Source organism: Halichoeres trimaculatus, unplaced genomic scaffold, assembly GCF_033239565.1.
Source record: "Halichoeres trimaculatus isolate MK-OKI-2021-1 unplaced genomic scaffold, fHalTri1.1 fHalTri1_scaffold_9, whole genome shotgun sequence".
Lineage (NCBI taxonomy): Eukaryota > Metazoa > Chordata > Actinopteri > Labriformes > Labridae > Halichoeres > Halichoeres trimaculatus.
In genome coordinates this window covers 25,014,323-25,040,965 of record NW_027437188.1, presented here as the reverse complement: position 1 = coordinate 25,040,965, position 26,643 = coordinate 25,014,323, and the positions used below count along the sequence as shown (strand labels likewise).

At 40.0% G+C, this 26,643-nt stretch overlaps 1 protein-coding gene and 1 long non-coding RNA gene across 2 annotated transcripts; both read left to right on the top strand.

Moving 5' to 3' along the window:
- Window positions 1–11,921: 11,921 nt before the first annotated feature.
- On the top strand, window positions 11,922–14,091 carry LOC141798410 (uncharacterized). The gene is made up of 3 exons (XR_012599152.1): window positions 11,922–12,056; window positions 12,269–12,291; window positions 14,028–14,091. It is a non-coding gene; the product is annotated as an uncharacterized LOC141798410 (long non-coding RNA).
- Window positions 14,092–16,114: 2,023 nt separating this feature from the next.
- On the top strand, window positions 16,115–25,289 carry LOC141797783 (uncharacterized). Its single transcript, XM_074679465.1, has 6 exons — window positions 16,115–16,174; window positions 16,323–16,549; window positions 20,486–20,639; window positions 22,868–23,030; window positions 23,142–23,195; window positions 23,292–25,289. Exons 1-6 carry the CDS (start codon window positions 16,115–16,117, stop codon window positions 23,561–23,563), a joined length of 930 nt encoding a protein of 309 aa, XP_074535566.1. The 3' UTR covers window positions 23,564–25,289.
- Window positions 25,290–26,643: the final 1,354 nt, after the last annotated feature.

The window sequence follows — 26,643 nt, the reverse complement described above, 5'->3', positions numbered from 1 at the left end:
AATGTCTCAAATACTTAAACTACTTCTTGTTGGAGATGTGATGCTATTAATCTGACCAAAATACCTTGAAATTATTAATCTGACTCCATTCTCCTCTCACCTCTTTCTGCGCAGTTTGTTGATGGGGAAGGATCAGGAGGCGTCCTGGTTCTCAGTTGAACACAAATTTATTAACAATAGGACAAGAATATGCATTTACAGAGATCTCTGGTGCAGCCTCATTTCCCTGTTCCCTGCATGTTGCACAGACAGTTCATGAGACTGACCCTGACTCTCTCTCTCAGCACCAATATATAGTCACTAACAGAGTTTTTCTAAAGAATGTAGGTTGAGTCATCTTCTTATTGGCTCTCCAGGTGTTGTCCCCCTCTGATTGGCTGCTGGCCGTCTTCTGTCTCTGTCTGTGTCATCAAGTGGGTGATCAGCCCCCCTTCACTTATCTGTAGAGAAACTGTTAGAAACACAAATCTCGCTTCCTCCTTTCCTTTAATTGTTTACCTTCCTCACTTTGACTGAAACACCTCAACTCTGAAAAAGTAATTGCTGACTTGCGCTATTCGTGTTACACAGTTACTTCTTTTTATTATTGGGTATAAACATTAACTTCACTTGTGGTCACTCTCTACTCTGGGTGCTCCATAAAATCCCAGGAGTCCCCAGCCCCCCTCAAGTGTCCTGCAATTCATACCAACAACAATGAGCACATGTGTACAACCAAGTTAGTAAAAGCACATCTGTATAGTATTGTTAATAAAAACATGTCTACATGGGCTATATATTCTTTCATTTGACACGTGACATCAAGCAAACGTAGCAGCCGGCTATATGTTAGCAACATCGTCAGCCAGGTGCTCTGACGTACCTGTAGGCTTATGTGACAAGAAGTAAATACTGTCTGTTTGAATGTTGTTTAGTAGCCATTTACATCTAGCTCAGCTGGCAGTCCGGTGCTTTAAGACATGTCTATAATGTGTAATGATAGTAAATCTTGGTTAGCTGCATCCTACCAGTCATCTACCAAGCAGAGCTAACATGACCTCACTCTTCATTTTATTGATAGACTCTCAAGTTTGAACAGACCACTGCAGAATAACTGCTGCATGTGGGTTGGAATGAACATTATCACAAACAGCTTAGCCGCTGCATTAAAAAGTGATACAGGCGAGCTAAAGGCTAATAGGGCTTTAGCTCAGGCTTTCTTCGTTTAGCTTTCTTCTGCTCTACTTTCCTTTTTCTGTCTAACAGTTAAGCTCCTGTGTCCACCATCACTACAAAATTAGTGATAGAAATTGTTTTTTTGTGGAGAAAAACACAGATCTCTGTGTTTTATCTCCTCTCACTACTTAACTTGATCAGCTGGCGTGATGTTGTTATAGAGACCTAGACGTGCCTTAAATTAATCCTGTCCTAGATTACCTGTCCTGGAAGCTAAGAAGTAGCTATTTAATATAACCTGTAACCAGCGATATTGGCTCTGATAGTCTTATTTTAAAGTGTGGATTACGATCATTATGTCGTGATCCGGAGGAAAAAACAAAAGAGGTGGAGGACCCAAATGCAGATAAAAGGAAACTTAATTTTACTGAACTCAAAAATCAAACTTAACCAAAAACTCGAACAATAGAAACAAACTAAAACCACTGGAAAACTCACTAAAGAAAATCCAAGAGGTACGAGGTGACAGCATAAAGGGACAGCAAACAATGAACCAACACAAAGCACATGGAACACAGAGACTATATAGACAGGGTAATCAACCACAGGTGCAGAACAAGACACAGGTGAAACACGAGGAGCAATCAACCAGGAGGGAAACACAAGGAGAACCAAACCAAACACAGGGAAACTCAAGACAGAGACTAAATACATTAAAGGCACTGAAACACTGGAAATAATCACAAAAAGACATACACATGACAAGAACCAAATCAAAACCACAAGAAGCACGAACTAAAGACACCAACAAGAGACACAGACATTCCACAAGAATAACACAGGTGACACAGAACAAGAACAGAATTACAAAGAACCCCAAGCGGGCAAAAACACAAGAAAACATGAACCAAAAACCAGACCATGACACATTAAGCATATATCTAGAGCATGTATCTAGAAGGGAGCCTTTTTCAGGATCACTTTCAAACTCCTCACAGCCCCTTTGAGAAATAACATATAGCTTATGAAAACAAGCATCTTTCCACTAGCCAGCAATATTTTGCTTCTCAAAATGAGCAATAAATGACAAACTGTAGAAGTACCTTAAATTCACCTATACAGGCTCATTTATACAATATTGAAATCACATGTGAATGCAGATAGAACCTTCTGTCCACTTTCTGTTCGTTTCATTCATACTTCTGCATGTTGTCGGCATGCTTGCAGATGTACGCCAGCAATGTGGTAGCACTAAAAGTTGTGGAAAAAGTGTTAAGCCAATAGATAAACCGGACAGACAGTATAAAGCATAAAACACAAGGTTATGTGAAGTATTTAATGGCCTTACAAAACACTGCAACACTGTGTCTGATTTTGCTTCTTTCTTTGCAGATGCTAAAAAGAGGCAATAGTTGAGCTTGATTCCATACTTGTGGCCTCACTGAAAATTTCCAATTTCTACTCTTTTATTTATGGACCTAAGGGTCTGGAACAAAGCATAAAGTAAAAGTTAAAGTAAGAAATTTGTCCAGACTTGTTTCTTCTGCGAGGAACAGGGCATAATTCACAGGGGGTGTGTGAGGTTGGTGATAGGTGAAGAAGTTGGTCAGGGTTAGTAGCATGTGGGGTAACCTGAGTTTTGTGTACCAATCCTACAGATACCTGGGTCTGCTGCAGAAATGGAGAATCAATGTTGGTATACACAGAGGCATTATCAACATTGCCTCTGTCATCACCTTGTTTATTGTAGGTTCCATAAACTTTTGACTTTGTCTTCTTTTTGGGGTAACTTTTGACTATGAGCTGCTCCTTTGGAAAAGAATGGAGGACTATGATAAACAGGCTGTTTTAAATGAAGTGATCTGTTGTTGTACATTAAGGGAGCATTCATTTGCCATAAAGGACCAAAAGGAAGAAGAAACCTCTACAAGAAAAAAAAAATTGAATTTATGAAATATAAAATAATTTAGGGAGAAAAAATGAAGCAATACTTCAGAAATTTATATGTGTTATATTTTTTAACTCACTTAATATGGGATATCTTCTAACTGCTCTTCTTTAGGCCCTGGCTGACCCTTATTTTTCTTGAGGAGTATGTACTTTGTTGATCTGACCAGGATTTGAACCTATGACCCTCTGTTTATGGGGCAGCACTGGTGACTTAAGCTGACTCGAATTTAAAATATAAACAGTTAGAGATACTGTGGAAAGTTTTCAAGTTTCCCCCTTAGTCATAGATCCAATGACAACCCTGACTCCCTATAACTGTTAAACCCTAATGGGTCATTATTTACCTTTTTCCAACAGAGATAGCCTCAATTTCTTATGTATTTATTGCAGAGTCCTGCTGGGGGTTTGAGGGCTTGTCTAGGACATGAGGTCATTTTTAGACATATACTTGAGAGCTTGAATTCAACTTATACTTTGCCCTGTAAGTTGACCCAACTGACCAATTCAGATGTGTTGGCAGTGCAACACTATGTCTCACCTTCCTGGCTGCAGCTGAAGCACAGCTGCTTCCCAAACAGAGAGAGAGAGAATCAAACAACAGTCCTTTGCCAGAGAGAGAAGAATTGTCTCATTAAGGAAAGAGTACCAGATCTCCAAATTTGGTTTTCATTTCACGATAAACCATGCCTTTTATAAAATTTCAAATATATTCATTATAGCCATCATTACAAAAGTTCTTTAAAACCAATGGTTTGTGTGCATTTTCAAGTCTTTACTTCCTCAGTTCTGCTCCCACTGACGCACACAACATGTTGACATGATTTTTTTACTGAGGTGCCAGTAAACCGTACAGTAAACCGCAGACTCGTCGGAATAAGCGTTTTGGAGGTATTGATGTCAAAGTCTGGTAGCCGTCGGGGATGAAGGTCTGGCGGAATATCCTGTCTCCAGACATAGCACACAGCAAACTCCGTCTGATCCCACGTCGCCTATAACGAGAGAGAAAAAACACGGCTTGTTTTCCTCTCCGGAGCCTCCTTCGTTTTGCATCAGCTCCCCCCGTTTCCTCTGCATCCTCTGTGCCAAGCATCCAGAGTTCCACCCGGGTTCAGCCTGGCGTGTGCGCCAATAGCTGCGCACGAGTGCAAACCAAGGACCGTGGGGTGGTTGCTGGGCAACTGCATCAACTTCAGCGACAGCAGGTATCCCCCGTTCTTAACGTTTAAAGCCTATGCAGAAATACTGAAACCTGTTCTCCCGAGTTTCCCTTTGGTTTGGCTTCAGATATACTGAAAATACATACACAAACCAGCCCTAAACTGACTTTACAGCAGCACATGTTTAAACCCTGGTCCATATATCTCTTGCCTATTATAATCGTTGGTTAAGTCTGCGATTCCACTGTTGGGAAAAATAGGCCTAGTCCACAACTCTCACCAACCGCACGCCCAGCCCGAAGAAATGATACATCCGACAAGTTTCATTTAAGGAGGAAAATACTGATAGAATGAAAAAGGATAATGAAATACAAAGAAGAACAAAGGGGAGCAGCTGTTTCAGGTAATACGTTTGGCACGTAAGTTATACTTTGTACCATAGGCTAATACCATGAGCACCATGCAGGCAGACTTATGACCGAAGAAGCGTCAAAGATGTTGAGTTCTATACAATTATGGTCCATTTAGGCCTTAATCTTTTCAGCTTAAAAGATGATCACATATCCAGGAGGGATAGGGACCTACAAGAAATTTGGGGAGAGGTGGATATTGTTATAAAGAGTTTTCTGGAGGCACAATTCTTTGAAGTTTTTTTTCTACAGTGTGTGGATGTGCGATCACATGCTGAACTTCTAATTTCATCAGATTTGCATGTCAGTGATTCGCTCCAGGTCTCAAGTCTTCAGCAATGCTCTGTGAAATTGCTGAGAGACTTCGAAAGTCGCTTTTTTAAGTAACAGCCTATTTTGGGGCTTTTTGGAGAGGCTTATGGCTTAGTTTAAAAAAAAAAAAACTGTTGGTTTATGATGTTTGGAGCTTCTCATAGCGGATGAAGATGTCTAGACAGGCAGCGAACCTGGGCAACCAGCAGTATGGGTAAAGTAGGCTACTTTACCACATGACCAGACCGAGCCAGGACAGAGAAATTTGACACTCCCAAATGAATGTTTAAAAAAAAAAAAAAAAAAAACCCTGATGCGGCAAACCTCAAAATTCTACCGGAGAAAATGTTCCATTTGAAACAATTTGTAGGCTACATGTTTTTGGACTTATTTTCATGGAAGACACATAGGCTCTATGGAGACGAAATCAAACACGATTTTTGATGTGAAGAAGATGCTGGGCTGACTACACTCGGCCCCAGATCACGTCTAAAAGGACAGCTGTTGTTCTGTGGGATATGGCTCCACCATGACACTTTCGTTTAGGCAGGATTTTCGCCTGCATCCGATGGAGCCCACTGAGAGAGCTCTTTGTGCGTATAACAGTTGGTTTTCATGGCGAGACAAAAAGCCTGTGTGTTAGTGAGATGACAGCGTAGTTTAAATATCCAGAAAACTGTTAAAGAAGCCTATTAGAAGATGAAATTGCCTAATGCGCATTTTTTTGATAGCTAATCCCACTTTTCTCAGGGTGCGTAGGTAAAATTAAATCTGCTGTTTAATCAGAGTGATCAAAGACAGGACCAGAAAGCACATCAATGCCAAAGAAGTTTATAAAAAAGGAGTTCTTTTTAAGGGGCACGTGTGTTGTCTTCTGGTCAACTTTTTAAATCACTTATTGTTTCAAATTTTTGTTTGCACACACTCAGAGGATACCAAGTATTGCGCAGACTTGACCCTGCAGGTTTATGAACGTCATTGTCAGTCTAGGTACAATCACATGAGAGGTGTGGCAAATGGGGTAGCTACTTATCTCTGCTATTTATATGTGCTTCTCACTCTGGTGCTCTAATTGTTTAGGAGGACGCAAGGATGGCTCTTGGTATGAGGAGGGTGGGGGCACATATTTGCACAGCTTATCTCTGATTTCTGATAGTGAAAGTTTTCAAACCAGCTTGTCCTTCTTTTCTCCATCACTTTCCTCCAGCTTTACTGATCCTTGGTTTCGTCATGGTGTGCGGTAAGTGGCTCAATTTTCTGTTTGTCTGGGCTCACGGTGCAGGTTCATTCATTTCTTGTGTTGAGTTTTTTCAGCTGGCTTTTTTTTTAAGGCAATCTTCTTGTGAAAAAAAAAAAAATCTGCTTCATTTTCTTGTCCATGCTTGAGTGCTTATAAGACTAGTTTGAGCAGCTGTGTGTGGGTGTGCATGTTTTTGTGAGTGTGTAAGTGAGAGCCACAGCGTGGGTTAATTGGCTCGGGTTGATCTAGCTGCAACTACGTGTGCTCTCTTTGGTGTTTAAACGGCTCTTTAAGATCAATGAATAAATAAATAAATAGATAAATAAATAAATAAATAAATAAATAAATAAATAAATAAATAAATAAAAGAGAAAGGGAAGCTGAAGTATACATTGTTTATTTTTAATTAACTTACATTACGAATTAAAAAAAAAAAAAGCTGTGTATTGATCTTTATCTGTTCAGGATAGTCATGGCTGTTGCACCTGGAATTGCTGTGTGTGCGTATTTTTTTTTTTATTTGTGTCTGTGAATAATGATGATGCAAGCGTTCAAAGAGAAAGGATAATAAAAATGCTGCAAGCTGAGCGGGGGTGGATGACGCAGATGTTGTTACACTCGACCTCGAAGACCTCCAAGAGAAACAGTTAGCCTATAATTGGTATGTTTTTACTTATAAACTGAGTGAACGGCCAACTTGTACTGCTGCTCAGTGAAAAAAAAAAACTTTTTAATGAATGATTGAAACGCCCTCCGTTTGAACTGGTACATTTTTAACGTGGGTGCTGGCATTTTGCCTGGTACTTTCTAACTTTGAACTGGTTTGTTGACAGGTGTGGGCTCCAGTCCCTTTCAAAGTGACTGTAACAGGTAAGATTCCATAACATCTTCAACTGTTCAGTGCTTTAGGCAAAGTGTTGCAACATCAGCACACAAGAAGCTATCTCAAGATAATACTGTTTACTTTGTGGTATCTAGAAAATAAACAATTTGGTCACTTTCATATTGTGTAGCTCATCCCATGTTCTTAAGACAAGCTTACCTCTGTTTGCTTGTTTACTTGTTTGATTGTGATGTTAAAACTATGTGGACATGAGTTCTGATCATCACACTGAAATGAGGGAAAAATTATAAGAGTCTGTGGATTCATGCCTCTATAGGGAGTTACAGAAATCAGATAGTAGGACCTCTTTTCTTAATCATGTTTGCTGAAAACTTCTGGCGCAGCATATTTTCCTCCGGCAGATTACTCCTTGAGATTTTGAGAGCTTTGTTCTCAAGCCACCTCGTTTTAAAGTTTCTCACACATTTAAAAGTGCATTGGATTCATCAATTAAAGGAGAACAATAAATTAGGACAGTCACCTCTTCTCTATAGCATTCAGCAGACAGTCACTGTGATGAGAGCCAAGTCCTCAGTTTACCTGTTCAATTGACCCCCAGTTTATTTTTGAAAGTTTCCCCACGAGGGGGCGGTATTGCAAAGGATATTTTGGAGATTCACATGTCAGAAAGCTTTAAATTAATCTGTATGTCCGGATTTTTCTTGTCTTTGCAAGCAAAAAAGAGTGCAAGGGGTTTGAGTATGACATCCGTGAGGCTGTGTGCTGTGAGAGTAGTCTCCATCCGGGGGCAGGACTTGCATGTTGTGGAAAACAGTCCTACAACCCAGCAGAGGCCACCTGTTGTGAAGAAGAACATGGACATACAGGTAACAGCTCACACATCAGTCAAAGCTCGATGAGAAGTGACTCTCATAGCTTACAAGAGAACAATATTAAACATATGAAACTTGCACAAAAATCAGCTTTCATCAACTTTAAAACAAAATTTTAAATGATTTTACAAAGAGTGAATCATCCTCCCTATCAAGTAGCCTACATATTTCCTTTTACACCCAATGATACATATGCAGCACGTTAAGGATACATACACTTAAAAACTGAAATGGGTGGCACAGGGATCAGTTACCTTAAACTTGAGTTTAAAAAAAAAATAAAAAAAATATTATCCCCATCATCTAAAAATGTTTTAATTCTGAAATGTTAAAGCTGATCAGCAGCCAGGTATGGGCTGTTTCCCACAGTAAGTCAGGGCTGGGTGTTTTGGCTTATCTGAAACGATTGCGTACTTTCAAGATTTTGGCATTGTTTTAGGGAAAGCCCTTTACTCTTCCAGCACAGATGCACAGATTTCTAAATCCCACTGGAGGGATACAGAAGCTGTTTATCAGATCGTTTTTTTCCTTTGGCTCCAGTGCTTGACATCAGAACTCTTCTTCAGGCTGACTCACTCTCAAATCTGGTGAAAACCCATCCTAAGAGAGTTGGAGTAACTTGCAGCTTCCACAGCATCAGATGGGATGTTGTTAATGAGATACATTTTCTTGACTCTGACCCCAGTGCCTGACATCAGAACTGCTGTCCTTGCTGAACACAGAGTCTTGACTTTTGTCAAGAAATCAGTGCCTGAGTCTTGATGTTTCTCTTGTGTTGAAATAAAATATTTGTGGAAAATGATTCATAAACTATCAGTGATATCCAAAATAAGTGCTCTTAATTTCTAGGCTTGTACCTCAAACAAGTATGAAAAAACAGAGACAGTGCAGCACTTTCCCTTAACTTGGAATTTATCTGAACTTGAAATTTCCACATGCTGATGAAGACGCAACGATCTGCTCTTACTGTGCTGCTAAGTATCTTAATCTCTGTTTTTGCAGCCAGAGTTACACCAGGCCTGAGCAAAAGTATTTCATCATGCTGTGGACTGACAGCGTACAACTCTCTGAACGAAATGTGCTGTGAGTCAACCGTCGTAGCCAAGCCGGCACAACATGCCAACTGTTGTGGAGAAGGTGAGTAGATCTGCGTACAAATTGAGCAAAGGCAGGTCAAGATGTGAAGCTTGGCCCACAGAACATAATCTGCTCTCAACACCAGCCTCTATCAGCTGACAGCTCAGCTGACCAAATCTATGCATTCCAAAAAAAAACAAAAAAACAAAATGGGAATTAATTTCAAACTGCCTCAGCCTGCTCGTGCTCCCATCCCTGTAAACCACTTTGTAATCCACCTCCAACCCAGCTCCTCTATATGATACTGATTTAACAGTATCATATTTACTGTCATTGCCCACTCTGTTCTGTACGTCAGAAGTTCTTTGCTGCTGCTCTCTCTGCTTCCTCTGCACACATGAAAGACAGGGAAGGTGTGCTCACCCCATCTCACAACTATGCATTTTGGTGGAAAAATGTCTGTAAAACTTACACTGTATATAACAATATACCAGTAGTTATAACCACAACACAGTATTACTCAGAATCAGAGCATAAAGCTCAGCTTAAAGGCACTGCAAGGACTATCTGTTTAGTATTGATTGCATATCAAATGTGTTGATAAAGCAAACTCGATGAAACATAACCCTCTTTATTTAGGCTCAAAATTTCCAAGAGTAAAGTCCTGAACCCTGCTCTTTAGTCCTTTTTCTTTTAGTCAGTTCAGCTCCAGTGTCCATAATTAATACCAAATAAATCCAAGAAATGGTTTTCAGCAGGAAACAGTACAGCTCTTAACTGCTAAATATGTGGCCAGTGTGTTGCCAAAGGGACTGTCAGTCTACATGGACAAATGGATTTGTGTTCTCTCAGTAATATCAGACCAGACCACACGAACTTACAGACAGCCACTGAGAAACAGCTGTTGCATCATTTGCTTACAGTAAGTCAGGGCTGGGTGTTGTAGCTTATCTGAGGCAATTGCATACTTCAAGATTTTGGCACTGTTTTGGGGAAAGCCCTTTTCTGTTCCAGCACAGATGCACAGATCTCTAAATCCCACTGGAGGGATAAAGAAGCTGTTACGATGTTGTTTATCGGATCATTTTTTTCCTTTGGCTCCAGTGCTTGACATCAGAACTCTTCTTCAGGCTGACTCACTCTCAAATCTGGTTAAAAACCCATCCTAAGAGAGTTGGAGTAACTTGCAGCTTCCACAGCATCAGATGGGATTGGGGCAGGACATTTTGGCATTTGACATTTTCATCCAGATGAACACATTTCTAACAGGGATGATGTCACATGAAATCATGGCCTGAGTCTTGATGATGCTTACACTCTACTTGGTAACTGTGTGACTCTCCCTAAAGCTACAGCCAAAATCAGTCCCCAGACTCAGATAGAATAGAATAGAATAGAATAGAATAGAATAGAATAGAATAGAATAGAATAGAATAGAATAGAATAGAATAGAAAATACTGTATTTATCCCTGAGGAGAAATTCAGGAGGAGTCACAGCAACAATCAAGAAAACAAAAGTAAGAAAGTGTAGAGAAAGTGCAAATAGGTCCATTACAAAATAGATGATGACAGCTTGTCCATCATTCTCCAGTTCAGCCAGCCTCCACCTCCACAGGGTTCAGGACTGAGCTTCTTCAGCAGTCTGTTCAGTCTCTGTCTTCTGTATCCTGTCTGCTCTCAGCAGGTGAAGTTTTTCCAATGTGGTGTTCATGTCCAGTGTTAGCTCTGTTAGCCATGACTATAAATAGCATGATGCTACTCTGCCTTCTGGTACTACCCCTGTCGCTGGGTTAGCACAGCTAGCTTGTCTATCTTATTGGAGATAGATCTTATGTTCCCAATAACGATGGATGGAAGGACAGGTCGATGTCGCCACTTCTTAGCTCACACCTGAGAACCAGCACATCGTCCTCACCTCCTTCTTCTCTCCTTGTGGGAAGACATCAGGCCTTGCACCAGTTAGCATCGACATGCTAAAAGCTGCTAACAGCTGATTTCACATGAAAGCAATGCAGCCATGGTTACATGTAGGATCTCCAGACAAACACAGAGAGCTGCTGAGCTGCTGTAAAAGGCAGCCACAATGGGGCGGTGTCTAGCAACAAAGATTCAGAGTGTAGTCATACATACTAACTGCGTTGATTAACAGGAGAAAGGGAGCCATATTTGAAAAGACAGCAGCTTTAAATCAATTAAGACATTTATACTAAAATTTTGTGGGCTTTTAACCAATTACAGTCAAGTATATCAAACAACAAGGTAATAATGTAAAAGATGATATTAAATTGATTCCATGTGACACTGTGGTCATGCTCATTTTTTTCCTCTAGTTTTTCACAAATCTCTCTGATCTTCTCTCAAGTTGCCTTTGATGAAGACACACAGTTCTGTTGTGGTGATAACAAAAAGGTCCTCACAAGATTATCTGACCACCACCGGTGTTGTGGACAAGACCAGTATGACACTAAGACTCAGTGCTGCTGTGAAGTGAATTACACATTACAAATACATCCCATCGGCTCCCAGTGCTGTTTGGAACCAGGATCAGGTGAGTGTAGATGTTATTGATAGATTAATTGATGGATCTTTAGTGTCTTTGTACAGAAAATTTAGCTTAAACCAGTTGAAACTATCTTTCTTTTTATTATTTAGGCACTGAAATGTTGGAGATACAGTATGTTGTGTCAAAAATGTAGCAAAGGCACATGTTAGTGGTAAAAGCTGTAGTCCCAGTAAGGGGCTGCATTGATACCGCAAGGCTCTACTACCTAGATGGAAAGAAGCACAGATGGTATCTTGTTGGTCAGCGGGGTTTTTCAGTATTTTAATCTACAGAAATGAAGATGAAGCTGTGTGTGAGCTAGGTCTGGTTTAACTCGCATATCCTGAAGGCGGTCTGACGATCGAACTTTCATGTTTTCAGATAGGGGCTGGAGAGTGACTAAGCCAAACATTTGCTGTGACAGACTGTAACAGTGTTGTCATGCACATTTACCTATAATACATTCTGTTTCATCTTCACAGGTGTTCATCTGCAGGTAGGAAACATATCTTTGTCCTCAGTTCATGATGAGATTTAGTAACAGCTGTGTCAAAGAGCTCATTGTGATCATTTTGATTAAACTAAATTTTCATCACAAGTAACTTATAGAGAATTCATATTGTTCGTCACAATGTTGAATGCCTGCACTGATAAGGACAAAGACAAAAAAGGGAACAATGTTAACATAATGTGTTCTATTCTTTTAAGAATCACGGACCCTCAAATTTAAGGTAAGACGGATAAACGTTTTAGTATTAGTAAGTCTATGTATTTCAGCAGACCAGTTTGTTTTGCTGCAGTGGCGTGCACTGACGGTTTGAAGGGCAAAAAACAACAATGCACAATCAGCAATCAAGTTTTATGCAGACAAGTGAGCACTTATGTGTGCTTTGCCACCTAGGAGGGCACTATAGCACACAATTTGGCTCTCGAAATGGCACTAATGCACACATTTTTGCTATGGAGAGGGCGGTTAAGCACATTTTTGCCTCCAAATAGGGCAGTTTGGCACACAATTCGGCTCTAGAGAGAGCACTCAAACACTCATTTCTGCTTCTAAGTGGGCAATTTAGCATGTATTTTACCTGCAGAGAAGGGACTTAAGCTTGTGTTTTTCGGCTATACAGAGGGCACTGTAGCATTGGTTTTAGCCAAGCAGCAACCTCAGGTCTCAGAATATGAGACAATGCGGAAGTGCAAAAATTAGCTGTTTCTCGAGTGTTGGCTTGAGGCTGGCTCCAGAAGTACTGGAAGTCACATAAACACCAAGCCAAAAAAAGCTGTTTTCAAAACAGAAATCAACCTATTTACAGCCTGGTTCAAAAAACGTCTCCTGTCTGAGCTGCTAAATTTACTATCGGCACCCACTGTACGGGGGGTGAATTTTCTTCAAACTTGGCTGTTCAGATGATATTAAGATCGCGAGCTCCCCTAATAAGAGGCACAGCTGAGGGTCACATTGCGGAAAGGCGCCCTATGGCTGTACACAAAGCCCTTGCCACTACCAATATGGCCGCTATAGCTGATGTGCTTCATTTTCCGTATCAGAAACAGACGGGTGACGTCTGCGAGACTACGTCCATGTTTTATACAGTCTATGGTTTTAGCTATGGAGAGGACACTTTGGTGCCTGTTTTGGCTCTCAAGTGGGCATTTTAGTACATCTTTTTCCACAACTGGACCACAAGGGTGGTCAATTGTCCCCTCTGCCTCCCCTCTGTGCACACCTCTGTATTGCTGTGTTTCCTGTGTTTCCTTTTATCATGCTATCAGTTAAACAAGTGACTAACTCATGTCCTGATTTTTAGTAACTGTAACCTTGACTTGCTATTAGACTAAAATAGAAGAGGACTCAGATGTTGATGTTGATTTTCTTTTAAAATAATTCTTCATAAACTTTATTTAGTTTGTTTTGCAACAGTACCTACCAGGACAAAGATTTCACATTATTGCGCGGAAAACAGAGCACTATGTTGGATCTGTTAATGAACAACCCAGATGTCTGTCAGGGGTGAGCCTAGTGTCAAAGTTCAGGGGAGGAATCTGAATAAAAAACCAAGTCAAGTCTCCACTGTTAATATTATTTCAAATGAAGATGGTATTTGATGCCTAACTAGTAACTGGACCTGAACTGACTGTGTGGGACATTTTGGATGTGTAGAAAACACATCTCTATCACTGATTTTAAATTTCATGGAGCACTGTCATTATGTCTGGAGATTTATATTATCAATAAAGTTATACCACTGTGTTGTTCAGTGGTCAGGTAACCTCACCCAAGACTTGGCTGCAATTCAGGTTGACAGTTGCTGTTGTGAGCAAACATGACCATTTACTGTTAAGTTACAGTTTCCTGTCTTTAGCCAAGTGATACATGTCTTGAAAGGTGTTGGTGTTTCATAACCAAACGTCTTCTGTTATTTCACTCTGTTAGAACTAACTGTTATGAACGTGTTCCTATCTGCAGCATTAAGCCACAAAGTAGGCACCAGCGGGAGTGTGTGGAGTCTTCTTGGCGCTGCAGCTCAGGTATGACATAAGGGTGTTTGGCATGTGTCAGGGCTGTTGTTGTTGTTGAGTGTTCTGTAAAAAAAAAAAAATGCTGGCTGCCAGCAGCTTTTATGATTAACAGTAATTAAAAGAAAAGGTTAGTGTTCACATGGCACATTACTTCGCATCAGTGGAAAATATAAGTGTGCCAACATTCAGGTGCAGACATGACCTCATAACGGCAGCATTAACAAACACTTTGGAGGACAAAGACACAGAGATAGCGTGATAAATTATTAAGCCACAGTTGAGCCGGTCTGAAAAGAAAACTCAGCAGAGCAACAATAACTTTGAAGAACTTCAGTTTAACTGATTACCTACAGTCTCAGATCTTTCTCCAACTTCTGATGACGAGAAAGTACTGCTGGTAAAACTACCTGTTTGCTGGTCTGTTTTGGCTTAAGATCAGCCTGTTTAAGTGAAGAGCTCTTCACATCACCTGCCATCAGTGTATGAATGTGGTGTGAACTAGCTAATGTGACCACACTGATTCTCAGCGCAGCAGTGGTACACAATATGTTCAAACTCATTGTCTGTGCACATGAGACTTTTTAATTCCACAGGAGTATGATAAGCAGACCTCTTTTTGCCAGCTAATGACCTGATGAGTAGTGGTATTGAACTCCAGGAGTGTTGGAGTGTTGTGTTGCCTGAGAAACACACTCAGAGTTGGACTCAGAGTTGGATGCACTTACTTCAACTAAAACCTCGAAGTTTCCCACCAGAGGGGAATCGAAGTAAAAGTTAGGGAATAGGTTAGGTGCACTCAGATACATGTGAGTGCCAGCTCACGGCGGCACAACTTAAAACTCCTACACAAATTTGTTGGTCATCATATTGGCTTACTGTAATTTTTATTTTCATGGAGCAAAGGCACATTTCTCTACCTGTTTAGTGGTAGAATCCCAAGGACAGGCTTTCTTTTTAATTACTCATTGTACAGAAAATAATTGCTTATAGATGACACATAGACATTAGATGAGATTACAGCCTGTTTGCTCATTAAAAAGAACATATTTAACATATGACAGAAAATACTTTGAGTCAGCCTCCTAAACTTGGGTGTGTGGGAATCTGTTGGCCTTTCACTTTGTAAGAATGAATGGAAAATAAAGGGAAAACACTGGCTGACGCCTTTCCTGTCTTTAGACTCCTGCCAGAATTTTCTTGCATGCCATTATATTTATTATATCTATTGCGTTTGCCAGATCCTAGAGGAGACAGAGTGACTGTGGGAAGAGTTGTGTGAGAGTAATAGTTGCAGTCAAGTAGGGGACGATTGAGTCAGGATTCTGTTCTGCATGTCATGGACAAAGAAATCACACAAACAGAAAGGTGCTTGTCTCAGGACAGAAGTGTTCAGACCTGGATGTGGCAAACACCCACATATATCCCCAGCCTTGGTAATCTGGGAAGAAAAGACTCTACTGTGTTCATCAAAAAGTGTATTGTCCCGGTAGAACAGAGCTTTAAACTGCAGGGGGCTTCAGAAATATTCTGATTACTTCATCTCTACTTCCTGCGAACGCCACACATTCCCAGTGCACATATTTGGAGCATCCTGTTGACCTCTGCTAAGTATAAACTGATCCATCTTATATCAAAACCTCTTTTCTAGGTGGTCCTGGTGTTGTTTCCACCCTCTGTTCTCCACATCCACACATCTGCTGTAGAGCCGGGTGGAGATCCTCACATGATCAAGTAATGTTCCACTGACTTTTTTTCTTCCATTAGCTCAGCTGGGTGGGAGATTGCCTTTCATGTGATTTACTGTGAGGAAAAAAAACAACCTTTCTTAGAGAAACAATCAGTCACTTTTTTTGCTTTTAAAATGAATTAATTTCTATAGCATAATAAATTCAAAGTGTTATCCTCATTCAATAACTGACAGCTCCATCAGGTCATTACTGTAATAGCGAGGAAAAAGATACTCTCCAGCTTCACTACAGTTAAAGGAAAAAAACCTCGGAGCTCCTCCCCGCTCTTTTTATACTGCAAGAGAGGATGTTTTTGTGCCTAAAGGACAAAAGCTCTGCTAATGTTAGCATTCTAATCGTCAACTGGGTTCAAAAAAGGATGATATGAAAATGCCCCGGTAAGAGTAAACAACTTGTGCACATTGAGTTTATATTATGCATATTTGAGTTTATGTGTGGGTAGCAGTGGCTGCTTTGTAGCACTTTTAATTGTTTTTTTGTTTTTTCAACTAAAGTCCTGTGGAGGGACACAGGCCATCTTGGCACTTGACAGAGTCCTGTGTTGTGATCAGATCTCAAACAAGGACAGAGAAGATGGAAACAAATGCCAGGGCTCCTACGTTCCTCACCACTCGACCGCAGGGACTGTATGCTGTTCTAGGTTTCACGGCTCACCAGGAGAGCACTGCTGCGGGACAGAATTGTACCAGCCTCATCGTGAAATCTGCTGCAGTGGACACAGGTGATAACACGTGTACTTACTCCTATGCATGAATATTCTGATGAATTCCAGTGAAATTATAAACTCCTTCCTTCTGAGTCAGCCTGGTATGTTCCAGTGTCTGGTTTTAACAATGTGTTTTGTTTTTTTTGACATTTTATAAGTGTCTGTTTGTCTATTAGAGTACCATAGGGAACAAGCAACCTCAGACAGGGAGTGGTGGGAAAAATTCTCTGTCCCTGGGACAGACAGAAACCCTCACAGCTTTCAGCAATTCTGACCCCAGACTTTCCAGACAACCTTTAAAATGCACGCAGATAGTGGGCCAAGGAATGTCTGCTTGGCTTTCTTGCGAGTTACTCGACTTTGATTTATCCCTTCCTTTATAGTTGGTTTTCCTTGTTATTGTCTTTATGCTTACCTGCATGTGAGACATCCTCTCAATCTAAACTACGTTATTTGGCTTTGATCTAGCTTTTTTGGATTAAGAAATAATATAAATTTTATTAGGAATCAAATTATTTAAAATGTATCAGGCTTTTATTGACCCAGACTAGTTGTTGTCTCTTTACCTTCCGTTCACAGTTTTGGTTTTAATGACAGCCCTGACTGAGTTCAGTCTTTTTAACAGTTACATTTCCCAGGTCTTTTTTTTGTTTTGTTTTGTTTTTTGATTTTTTTTTCACAGTGTTAAACAGCAGAAGGTCAGGTGGAAAAAAAATACAGTGAAAAATACTGTGCTGTATTTGTAAGAGTCTGGTAGACACTGCTACAACAGGAAAAACAACACACTCAATTACATATGTAAGCCTCTAGGTGTTTACTACCATCGCTCTGATGTCGTGCCCCAAGGCTCCTCTGTACAGCTTGTTACAGACATCTTCTGCCTCCTAGTGGCTGTGAATGACTTTAAATATTACTGGTTGCTGTTCTGGGGTTTTTTTTAAGCATGTCTGTTTTTTTTTTACCATATCTTTGCATATCTACCATTTCATGAGTGCTTTTATTTTTGCTGTTTGATATTTTTGCTTGTGCATTTTTACCATGTCATGCTTCAGATGCTGTGAAGAAACACTCCCACTTTACTGACATAGTTAACTCTTTAAAAACAAATACTGACTCATCTCTTTCAACTCTTCAACCTGATTCACACAGACATTGCAAGACTGAACCTGCTAAACCTTTTCAAATGAGCCAGAAAAACACTGTCTAATTCAAAAAGCATATGGAAAGCATTTAGTGCATCACAATCCGTTCTGCATAGGAAACACACTGCAAAAAAAGAAATCTTACAAAGCGTTTTTGTCTTATTATCAGTAAACTAATGTCTTTTCTGACTAGATATAAGCCTCGTTCACCCGACCAGTAGGGGTGTAAATCACCAGTTTCATGACGATACGATACGATATCGATTCTTTGGACAACGATGTGATATTTACCGATATCACAAAGTCTGTCACGATACGATACGATACGATACGATACGATACGATACGATACGATACGATACGATACGATTCCTTCAATCAATTTAAGACGATATAATGTCCTCACTGAACACAATCAGCAACATTTCCCCGTAGGCAAGAAAGAAATATAAAACAATTTTGATAGTTTTATTACTGAAATGCGGAACGATGTGCTGACCTTTGGGTATGATAGATTGTAGAGGATTATAGCCATCTGTATGATCTAATTATGTTTTAAAATTAAAACTGGTTCAATTCAGGTAAGGTGCTTTTTTGCCCCCACAATTACCTTATGGGTCTCACTGTTATACTGTAATGTTTGTTTATTATATCAAGTAATGATGCAACACTACAATTAAAAATTACTGATTACATAAACTTTATTATTGACCTCCAACATTTGACCATTTTCTATCAAACCAAAATTTTGAAGCTTTGATTTTAATTAAACCCAAACATTTCTATCGTTCAAAATTAGAACTATCAACTTAACCAACTTAACGTTGATAGTTTTTTTTTTTTTTTCTGTGATGCCTGATAACCACAGTTTGTATGTCAGTGTGATCAGACTTTGTTTCACTGTGTAATAGTCGATGTGGAGGAGGAATGACACTAAGCTCTCGCCGTTTTACTTTTTAACCATGTGAAATTTCATGAATCAGTGCGCTACAAAATCAAATTATGAGATAACTCACTGCAGTCGTGTGATGATGCACTCCCGTTGAGTGTGCAGCATGCGTCCTCTGCAGTCAGGTCGACAGTATCTTACCCGGATACAGGAAAGCTTTTTTATGATTGGCCGATAAGTCTGGCTCCCTTTTAGCTCTGTGATGCTAACAGCGTCGTGCTACACGTTCGCCTGCATCGGTGTGACTCGGTGGGCGCTAAACAGTACATTTCACAACAGGAGAAATATCAGGCGTGGCGTGTCAGAGAGTGAAAAGGTTCTAATGTGTGTCTCAAACGCTGAGTGCGTGAGGCTTGAGAGGAAACTTCAGAACGTGGTTGGACGGAGACGGACATGCGTGTCCGGTCCGGATTTCAAAATAAAGGCGTACATTACAGACCACGATGATGAGCGATGTTTTGACTTTCCATCGATGTGATTGGATCATTGCTTAACCAATCGATGTATCGATGTATATCGATGGATCATTACACCCCTACTGACTAGTCCAGAAAAATGGCTTATTTCAAGTTATCTAAAGACAAAATGAGGTCTAAATTGCTTGTAACAAGTTAAAAAAAAATCTGTTATTTGGATAAAAGAAAAGTTACTTGTATGAAGAGATTCTTATTAAAGAAATATGACAACTGGCACTGCATTTTTCTGGACCGGTCAGGTAAATGTGCCTTGTATTAAATAGGATAAGGCCTTTTTCTTTTACTGAAAATGAGGAAAAAATACTTAATAAGATTTCAGTTTTTTGCAGTGTAGCATCCCTGCTCACTGGTGTTTTTGCATATATTCCAACAGTCACTCTGGTTTCATCAACCCTTTCGATGCAAATGAGCCTCTTTAAAAAAAAAAATTATAGTATTTCATGCTGCATTTTTTCAGTGATCACAATAATAACTCCACTTCTGTATGACCTTAATCCCTACTTGTTTTCTTTTATCAGCAGTTTTTTTTTTTTTTTTTTTTTTGACAAAAGGAATTAGGTCGAAAAAAAAAACAAAACAAAACAAATTGTTTTGAAGTGTAGTTTGAGTATGTGGCCAAAAATGAAAGCCCAGCTCGGCACAGCTGAAAGTGGGGATGAAAACTCAAAACAAACTTTACAGAGATGCAGGACTTATATATTTTGTGCACTGGACCTTAGGACACAGTAGAAATCAGGAGTAAATGATGCAAAATGTTTGATGCTGTTAATGCCACAATCTATTTTGAATGGATTCCCTCCTTGGTCTTAGAAGGTGGGGTCTGCAGGAATTTCCGTTACTTGTTCGTAACCACAACATTCAAACTTGAAAAACTCCTCCTTTGCTCAGTGCCAGCATCGGCGCACACCCGCCGCCTCTGACCATGACTACATTAACACATTCACCAGCCAAGCAACCACTTGTTCTATGTTGGGGAGACCCTAGACCCGTGCACCTGACTTGGAGTGCTAGCACATCAAATATCGTAGCTGCTTGGGGTAGCTTTGTACTCACTAATTAACATGCTAAGTCTCTTGCCATTTGGGCGCACTGCGATTGACTGAGGTAACCACACTTACCACCCAGAGGCATTCCGATACAACCAAAACAACAACAACAACAACAACAACAACAACAACAACACACAAGCTAAGGAGAGGGTTTGAGGCAGACATAGATACTGACACACATGTAGAGAGGCCAGTAGAACATGACTGAGCAGGATTATTCCTGTAAAAGTTAACATTGTTTTTTTTAATGAAAATTCTGCAGACTCTACCTTTAAATAATCAAAAATCATAACAATGATCATAACCCCTGATGTCACTTTTACGTCTCCTCCCAGATATTCCAAAGTGGAAAATGTGCACTGCTGTGGAGTTCAGGCCTACAACATAAAGGACAGACAGAAGAAGTGTTGTGCAGGGAGACTGCACATCTTGACTGACCAGTCCGCACGTGAAGCACAATGTTGTGGATCTTTACTGCAAAAACCATCGGTAGGTTCCACAGTGTTGATTATTGCCATCATCGTTGTAATCACTTAAATCTAAATACATTCAAGAGTACAGTTTATCAAATGTTCTAGATAAAATTCATTTAATTTGCTTTTTACATTTAGCTATGCAAAGTTGACAGGTCTAATGTACAGTCAACGGGTTGAGTTGCAGAAGGTATGAGATATCATAAGCATTGAAGTTCTCGGGAAATATACTGAAACTATGCCAGTGACATGTGCTGCTATAATTGCTGCAAAAGGTGGAAAAAACAAATATTACAGTTACAAACAGATATAATCTATTTCTTTCCGCTTAGAGCGACCATCTGCATGAGTAAACCATAGACTGTTTAATTAATAGACATAGTCTCAGGACGGGCTTTGAAGCAAATCGGCTATTGCAGCCATATTGAAAGGGAAGGGCGCTTCAAGTACAGCTATAGGGCACATGTCAATCATGTGAGCTGAGCTGTAAGGCTGTAAAAGTATACACCACTACCCAAAGAAAACTCTGAGCTTTGTCCTTAATGTGAGAGCTGGTGCAGTGGGCACAGGTGACAACGTGTACGTCAGTGGCGATTGCTCTAAGACTGCAAGGGAAGCTCAGCTTCCCCTAAAATGTCCCCCAAAAAGTGGTGATATGTACTGCTGTATGTACTTTTTATTGACAAAATATGTGCTAGAATTCCTTCATATTTTGTTCAGAATCAGCTAGCTATCACAGGTAACTGGCTCAACCTCCTTCTTATTCATCCCCGCAGCGTCTCAGTGCTTTAACACAGTTGGACACTGAGCGTCTTCTGACTTCAGCAGGGAAGCGTAAAGTGGGTTGTTCCACAGTACAAACTGGACGGTCATTGGATAAACGCTGGGCTTTGTCCAGCCCATCAGGCGCTCAGCGTCTCTGGGGGTCTATGAGGCAGTGGGCTGGCGTGGACGCTGGGCTTCTGCATGATGATTGGATGATCTGTCTGAGGCCGAATCCCTTTTTGATTGGCAGTGAAATGAGCCAGTCAGCGATCTTGAAGTATAACCCTCCACTGGAGCATCATCTGTTGTTCTACATTCAGTCTTTCTTGACTGATCCAGAGGCTTTATCGATCCCCAGCGAGTTTACCTTTCTTAAAAACTACGAGCGTTGTGTTTAAAGATTCTCTCTCTTTTCACCAATAAGCAGCTACAGCTACAGAGCTTCTCCCCCTGTCACTCACACTTACAGCCTGTCGTAGTCTCAAGTGGCAGCTCCAGCTGCTAGCAAGCTGGCACGGAGGGTAGAATTTACGTTTAGATAAATAAACAAATTAATGATGTAGTCCGGAAAAAAAAAAGAGCTTCCCCTCCTTGAGTGACCAGCAGCTGCCACTGGTTTACATACTCGTGCATGAAAATTCAGAGGAATTTCAGTGAAATCCTCTCCCCATTCCTTATGTCTCAGCCTGGTATGTTCCAGTGTCTGGTTTTAGCAATTTGTTTTGTCTTTTTGACATTTAATAGGAGTGTGTGTATGTCTATTAGAGTACCATGGGGAACAAGCAGCCTCAGACAAGGAGTGGAAGGAAAAATTCCCTGTCTCTGATACAGACAAACCATCACAGCTTTTCAGCCATTCTGACCCAAGACTTTCCAGACAACCTTTGAAATGCACCCAGCTAGAGAGCCAAGGAAGGTCTGCTTGGCTTGCTGCAAGTTTATCTGATTCTGATTTATCCCTTCTTTTGTAGTTGGTTTTCCTTGTTGTTATGTCTTTATGTTAACCTGCATGTGAGACATCCTCTCAATCCACAGCGTTAGCTGCCCTATAAGCTACGTTATTTGGCTTTGGTCTAGCTTTTTTGATTAAGAAAGGATATTATTTTTTAGGAATTAAATTATTTAAAATTTATCAGGCTTTTATTGACCCAGACTAGTTGTCATCATAGCTTTCTATTTTTCCCCTCTACCATTTGGTCACAGTTTGAGTATGCATTTTCCAGGTGTTGCTTTTTTCCCCAGTATCAAACAGCAGAAGGTCAAATGGAAAAAAAATCCAGTGAAAAATACTGTGTTATATTTGTAAGAGTTTAGTAGACATGGTTACAGCAGGAAAAAAAAAAAACACACTCTTTAGGTGTTTACTAACATGATCAACTCAGATATCTTCTTCCATTAAAATCATTTAAAATTTCATTTTAATTGTGTAGTTTGATGCTTAAATTATATTCATAAAAACTTTTTTTGTGCAATATCCAGGATGTTTGCTGCACAAGTGACGATGGGGAGGTGCTCTACTCGCCAAAGCCTGGGTTCAGATGCTGTGGTCATTTCTACGTCAACACCTCTCTGTGGTCCTGTTGTGAGGGGAGGCTGAGCCCGCTCCACAAACCACAACAGCTTCACAACAAGATGACCGAAGGTGAGTTGCACTTTTTTGTACATCAGAAATTGGTCTTTATGCTTTTGTTGAGGTTTTGCGCTGTACTTCCTGGATCTAAATAAAACCTTTGTTTGTACTGTTATTTTTCAGAATCCAGACTTGTGTCTCTGAACAACCTGGATGAAGACAATCTTTGTGGAGAAAGTGAGACATTACTTCTTCTTGAACTTGGAAACAAATATGATAAATATGAATTCAGGAATATAAGGGATTACTTGATAACTTACATCTCTGTTTTAGTGCACGCTGGGATTGTGAACAGTGTGTCTCTGCACAGCATCGTGTTCAGCAGTGTGGTGAAACTCCATGGAAGAAACGCCACAATGAAGCATCTCCCCTCTACGTACATCCTGAAAAAACCTGATTGCTGCAACTTCCCATATCTGATCCCTGGGAAGACCTACTTCTTCAATCAATTTTTTGTCTCCATTGATTTCAACCATGACTCTATCCTCGAGTCATTCTATTTTATTATTTCCAAGTGCTTTCCTTCTCAGGTATCCTCAAACTAGCTTGTTCTTGCGGTCAAAGGGTAAAATGAAAAACGACCTGCATTGTTTTTAACTCATGATAATTTTCCTCTGCTTCTTACATAATATCACAATCATAGCACTTTAAAGCTTAACTTCTTTTTACATTATCTGACTTTTATTAATGGAAATACAGCACTGATGATTAAGACGAAGCAGGAAAAACATTATTTCCCTGCAAACTAGTATCATTCTGAGTTTACAGCTAGAAGGTTTACTGACTCAGAACAAGTTGCTGTGTTTAGCTGAATGTAAGAAAAAATGGAGGGTTTTTTTGTACGTGGGAAAGACAAAGCTAAAACCGAAGGTGAAAACAGTGCTCTGGTAAAAAGGGAAGAAGACAGGATTTACTCATACACCACTGAATAAACTAGAAACTGACTTAAAGTTTATATTTTAATACTAAAGCTTCTTTAAGGAATTACTCGCTGATACTCAAACAGACAAATGAATACTGATGTGTGTTCATGATCAATGAAAGCCAAAAAATATTAATTCTATGTTGTTAGGTTTTAATGCCTAAAACCACTGCTAAGGGGTGAGTGTCAGACAGAGTGAGGAAGAGCACGCTGAAACAGCTTTTTGGAAAATCTTTCACTGCACTGTGATACATTTGACGATTGAAGACAGCAGATTGAGATTTTATTTTAAAGATGAGACACTACGTAGACATTTCCGGGACAAATGGGCAAATGGAACAGAGGCAGTGCTTTGTACAACACTGACAACAATAACAAAGTGCCTTGTAGGAACCTTTTAAGGGAAGTTTTATTAAAGTGTTAGCAAGGCTCTGGACACACATGTTACTATTGCTGGATATTGTGCCTTAACTTTCCAGTTAGCAGCTTTTTTGGTAGAAGAGCCTATTTGTAACATCGAAGCAATAAAAAGGCTTTTTCACAGCAACATACAGCACTGATAAACTTTGAATACCAACCTAAATGTACAGACCCTTTTACAACTGACATCATCATACAGATGCCCATGTTTGGACATAGTTTTCTGACTTTCTTTATTACAACCCTTGTTGCTCGTCTTTAGCCTGGAGGGATTTCTGGTTTAGTGAAAACGTTTCTGTCTTGATATGTCACTGCCTGTAAATGTCCTTAAACAATGTCATAAACATCGAGTGACATGTTTACTTAGACTCCTTTCTGGTGTAGACGCTGGATTTGTCAACCAAAAACGTCCATCCACTGAACATCTGTCCACTGAAAATCTGTCCACTGAGGCTGAGAGTCATTTACCATCAGTCAAAGTGATGTTACTTAGAGAAAAAATTGAGTTATTTAGTGGTTAAGCCTGTCACAAAACTTGACAAGCTGTTGTACTTTGCAGTACTTCCGTTGCCAAAATGTGCAAGCAGCCTGTTAACAAACAGCAAAAGGGTCTACAGGTGAGAGGTGATGGTCTAGCTTCCATTCCACTTCTCTGCAGGTGTCTCAGAAAAGGAACAGAGCTGTCCCTCTATGGGTCATTCACTTTGCCGATGACACGTACCTCAATCAATCCAACTTAAAAAGAGGAAAATATAAACTATTTTGCTAATGAAAGTTTTTTTCACTAAAGTGTAAACACTACTGCAATTTTCTAAGGTGCATCATGATTTCTCCACCTGTGCACTTTAAAGTATTTTGCAAGGACGCAACAATGATGACTGCTGCATTCTTTGCAGAGTACTTCAAACTGAATGTAGCCAAGTTACAATGCAAACAAATCATAGTAATTTAAGCTGTAAGCTATTAAGCTGTAAGCTATTAAGCTCATGTATTTGGTGGTTGGGAATAAAACACTAATCTTGTTTTTTTAAGCTTTATTTTATTCATTTTAATGTGTGTAATTTATTTTATTTTTTTGCATAAGAAAAAAATATTTGGCTTTAGTTTTATTGTATTGATTTTACACTAAGGAACCTAATCATTTAAAGATCCTTATCCACTTCTGATCACATTCGGATCATGTGAATGTTTTTCTGTAGTGTATGACACTGTCTTGGAAATGGGGTTGGTTTTGCACTAGTCATAACTTGTTAAGAGTCAAGCTATACAATCTATTTTCATTGGCTATATACTATGCATGTATCAAACATACTCTTTAATAAAATATCTTACTTCATATGTAACAGGATTTCCTTGGTCCTTTTTTGTTGCATTTTTTTTTCTTTTTTAGCCAAATAAAAAGTAATAATGCCAGCTTGTGGACTCAGCATAAATCATTTAATTTGTCCATATAGCACCAAGTTCTCACCAAATATTATCTCTAGCCACTTCACAAAATAGAGCAGACCTGGGTGTTTAGAAAGATCCAACATCAACAGACAAAAGCCTGTCAAGCCTTAAAGACAAGACCTGGGCCCTGTTCTACGAAGCGAGCTCAGCCTAGCGAGACAGCCTTGGAGCTACCTCGCTGAACTGAGCGCGGTAGCCGGCGGTCTCGCAACACGGTTTTACGACGCTGGTTATCAACCTCATAAGTGGATCCAGCTAGGCAATGAGCGCGTGCACACATATAAGGCGGAGCTCGCTGCATCTGATCAATCGTGAACATGGAGCAGTCTGGAGCCTCAGAGCAGGCCGGAGAAAGAAGGACCACATACTTCACACAGGAGGACCAGGAGGTGATCATGAGGAAGTATGACGAGGTGAAACATTAACGTCAAAAGCAGCACTGTCGCTGCTGCTAAAGCACGGAAGGAGTGCTGGCAGAAAATTGCTGACAGTCTAAATGCGTAAGTGTAGTGCAAAAAAAAAAAATCTTTTGTGCCATTTTCATCCTGAAATAGCACTGTTCACCATGCACTTTTACTGTAACATGCAACATACCTCATTTATTTCTTAGATGAATTTATTCATTCCTACCGTGTTTACATTTTTTGTGTGCTATGTAACCTACATGAGCCCTACATGAATCCCTGTCACAATTTTAATACGGGCAATAAAATATTGTCATGGAACATACGTGTTGGCATTGAAGATCTTATTACGGCAATGAGAGTTCTTCATTCCCTTTAACTACCTGTAGAAAGTGTCATGTACTACCAGAGAGTGGGTCGGTGCGGTCTC

What these genes read in the sequence shown, in the direction of transcription:
- LOC141797783 (XM_074679465.1), top strand. Translation starts at nt 16,115, where the DNA reads ATGTTTTTGTGCCTAAAGGACAAAAGCTCTGCTAATGTTAGCATTCTA. An exon ending in ATCTGCTGCAGTGGACACAG is followed by an intron (nt 16,550 to 20,485) that starts GTGATAACACGT and finishes GTCTCCTCCCAG; the next exon opens with ATATTCCAAAGTGGAAAATG. An exon ending in TCACAACAAGATGACCGAAG is followed by an intron (nt 23,031 to 23,141) that starts GTGAGTTGCACT and finishes GTTATTTTTCAG; the next exon opens with AATCCAGACTTGTGTCTCTG.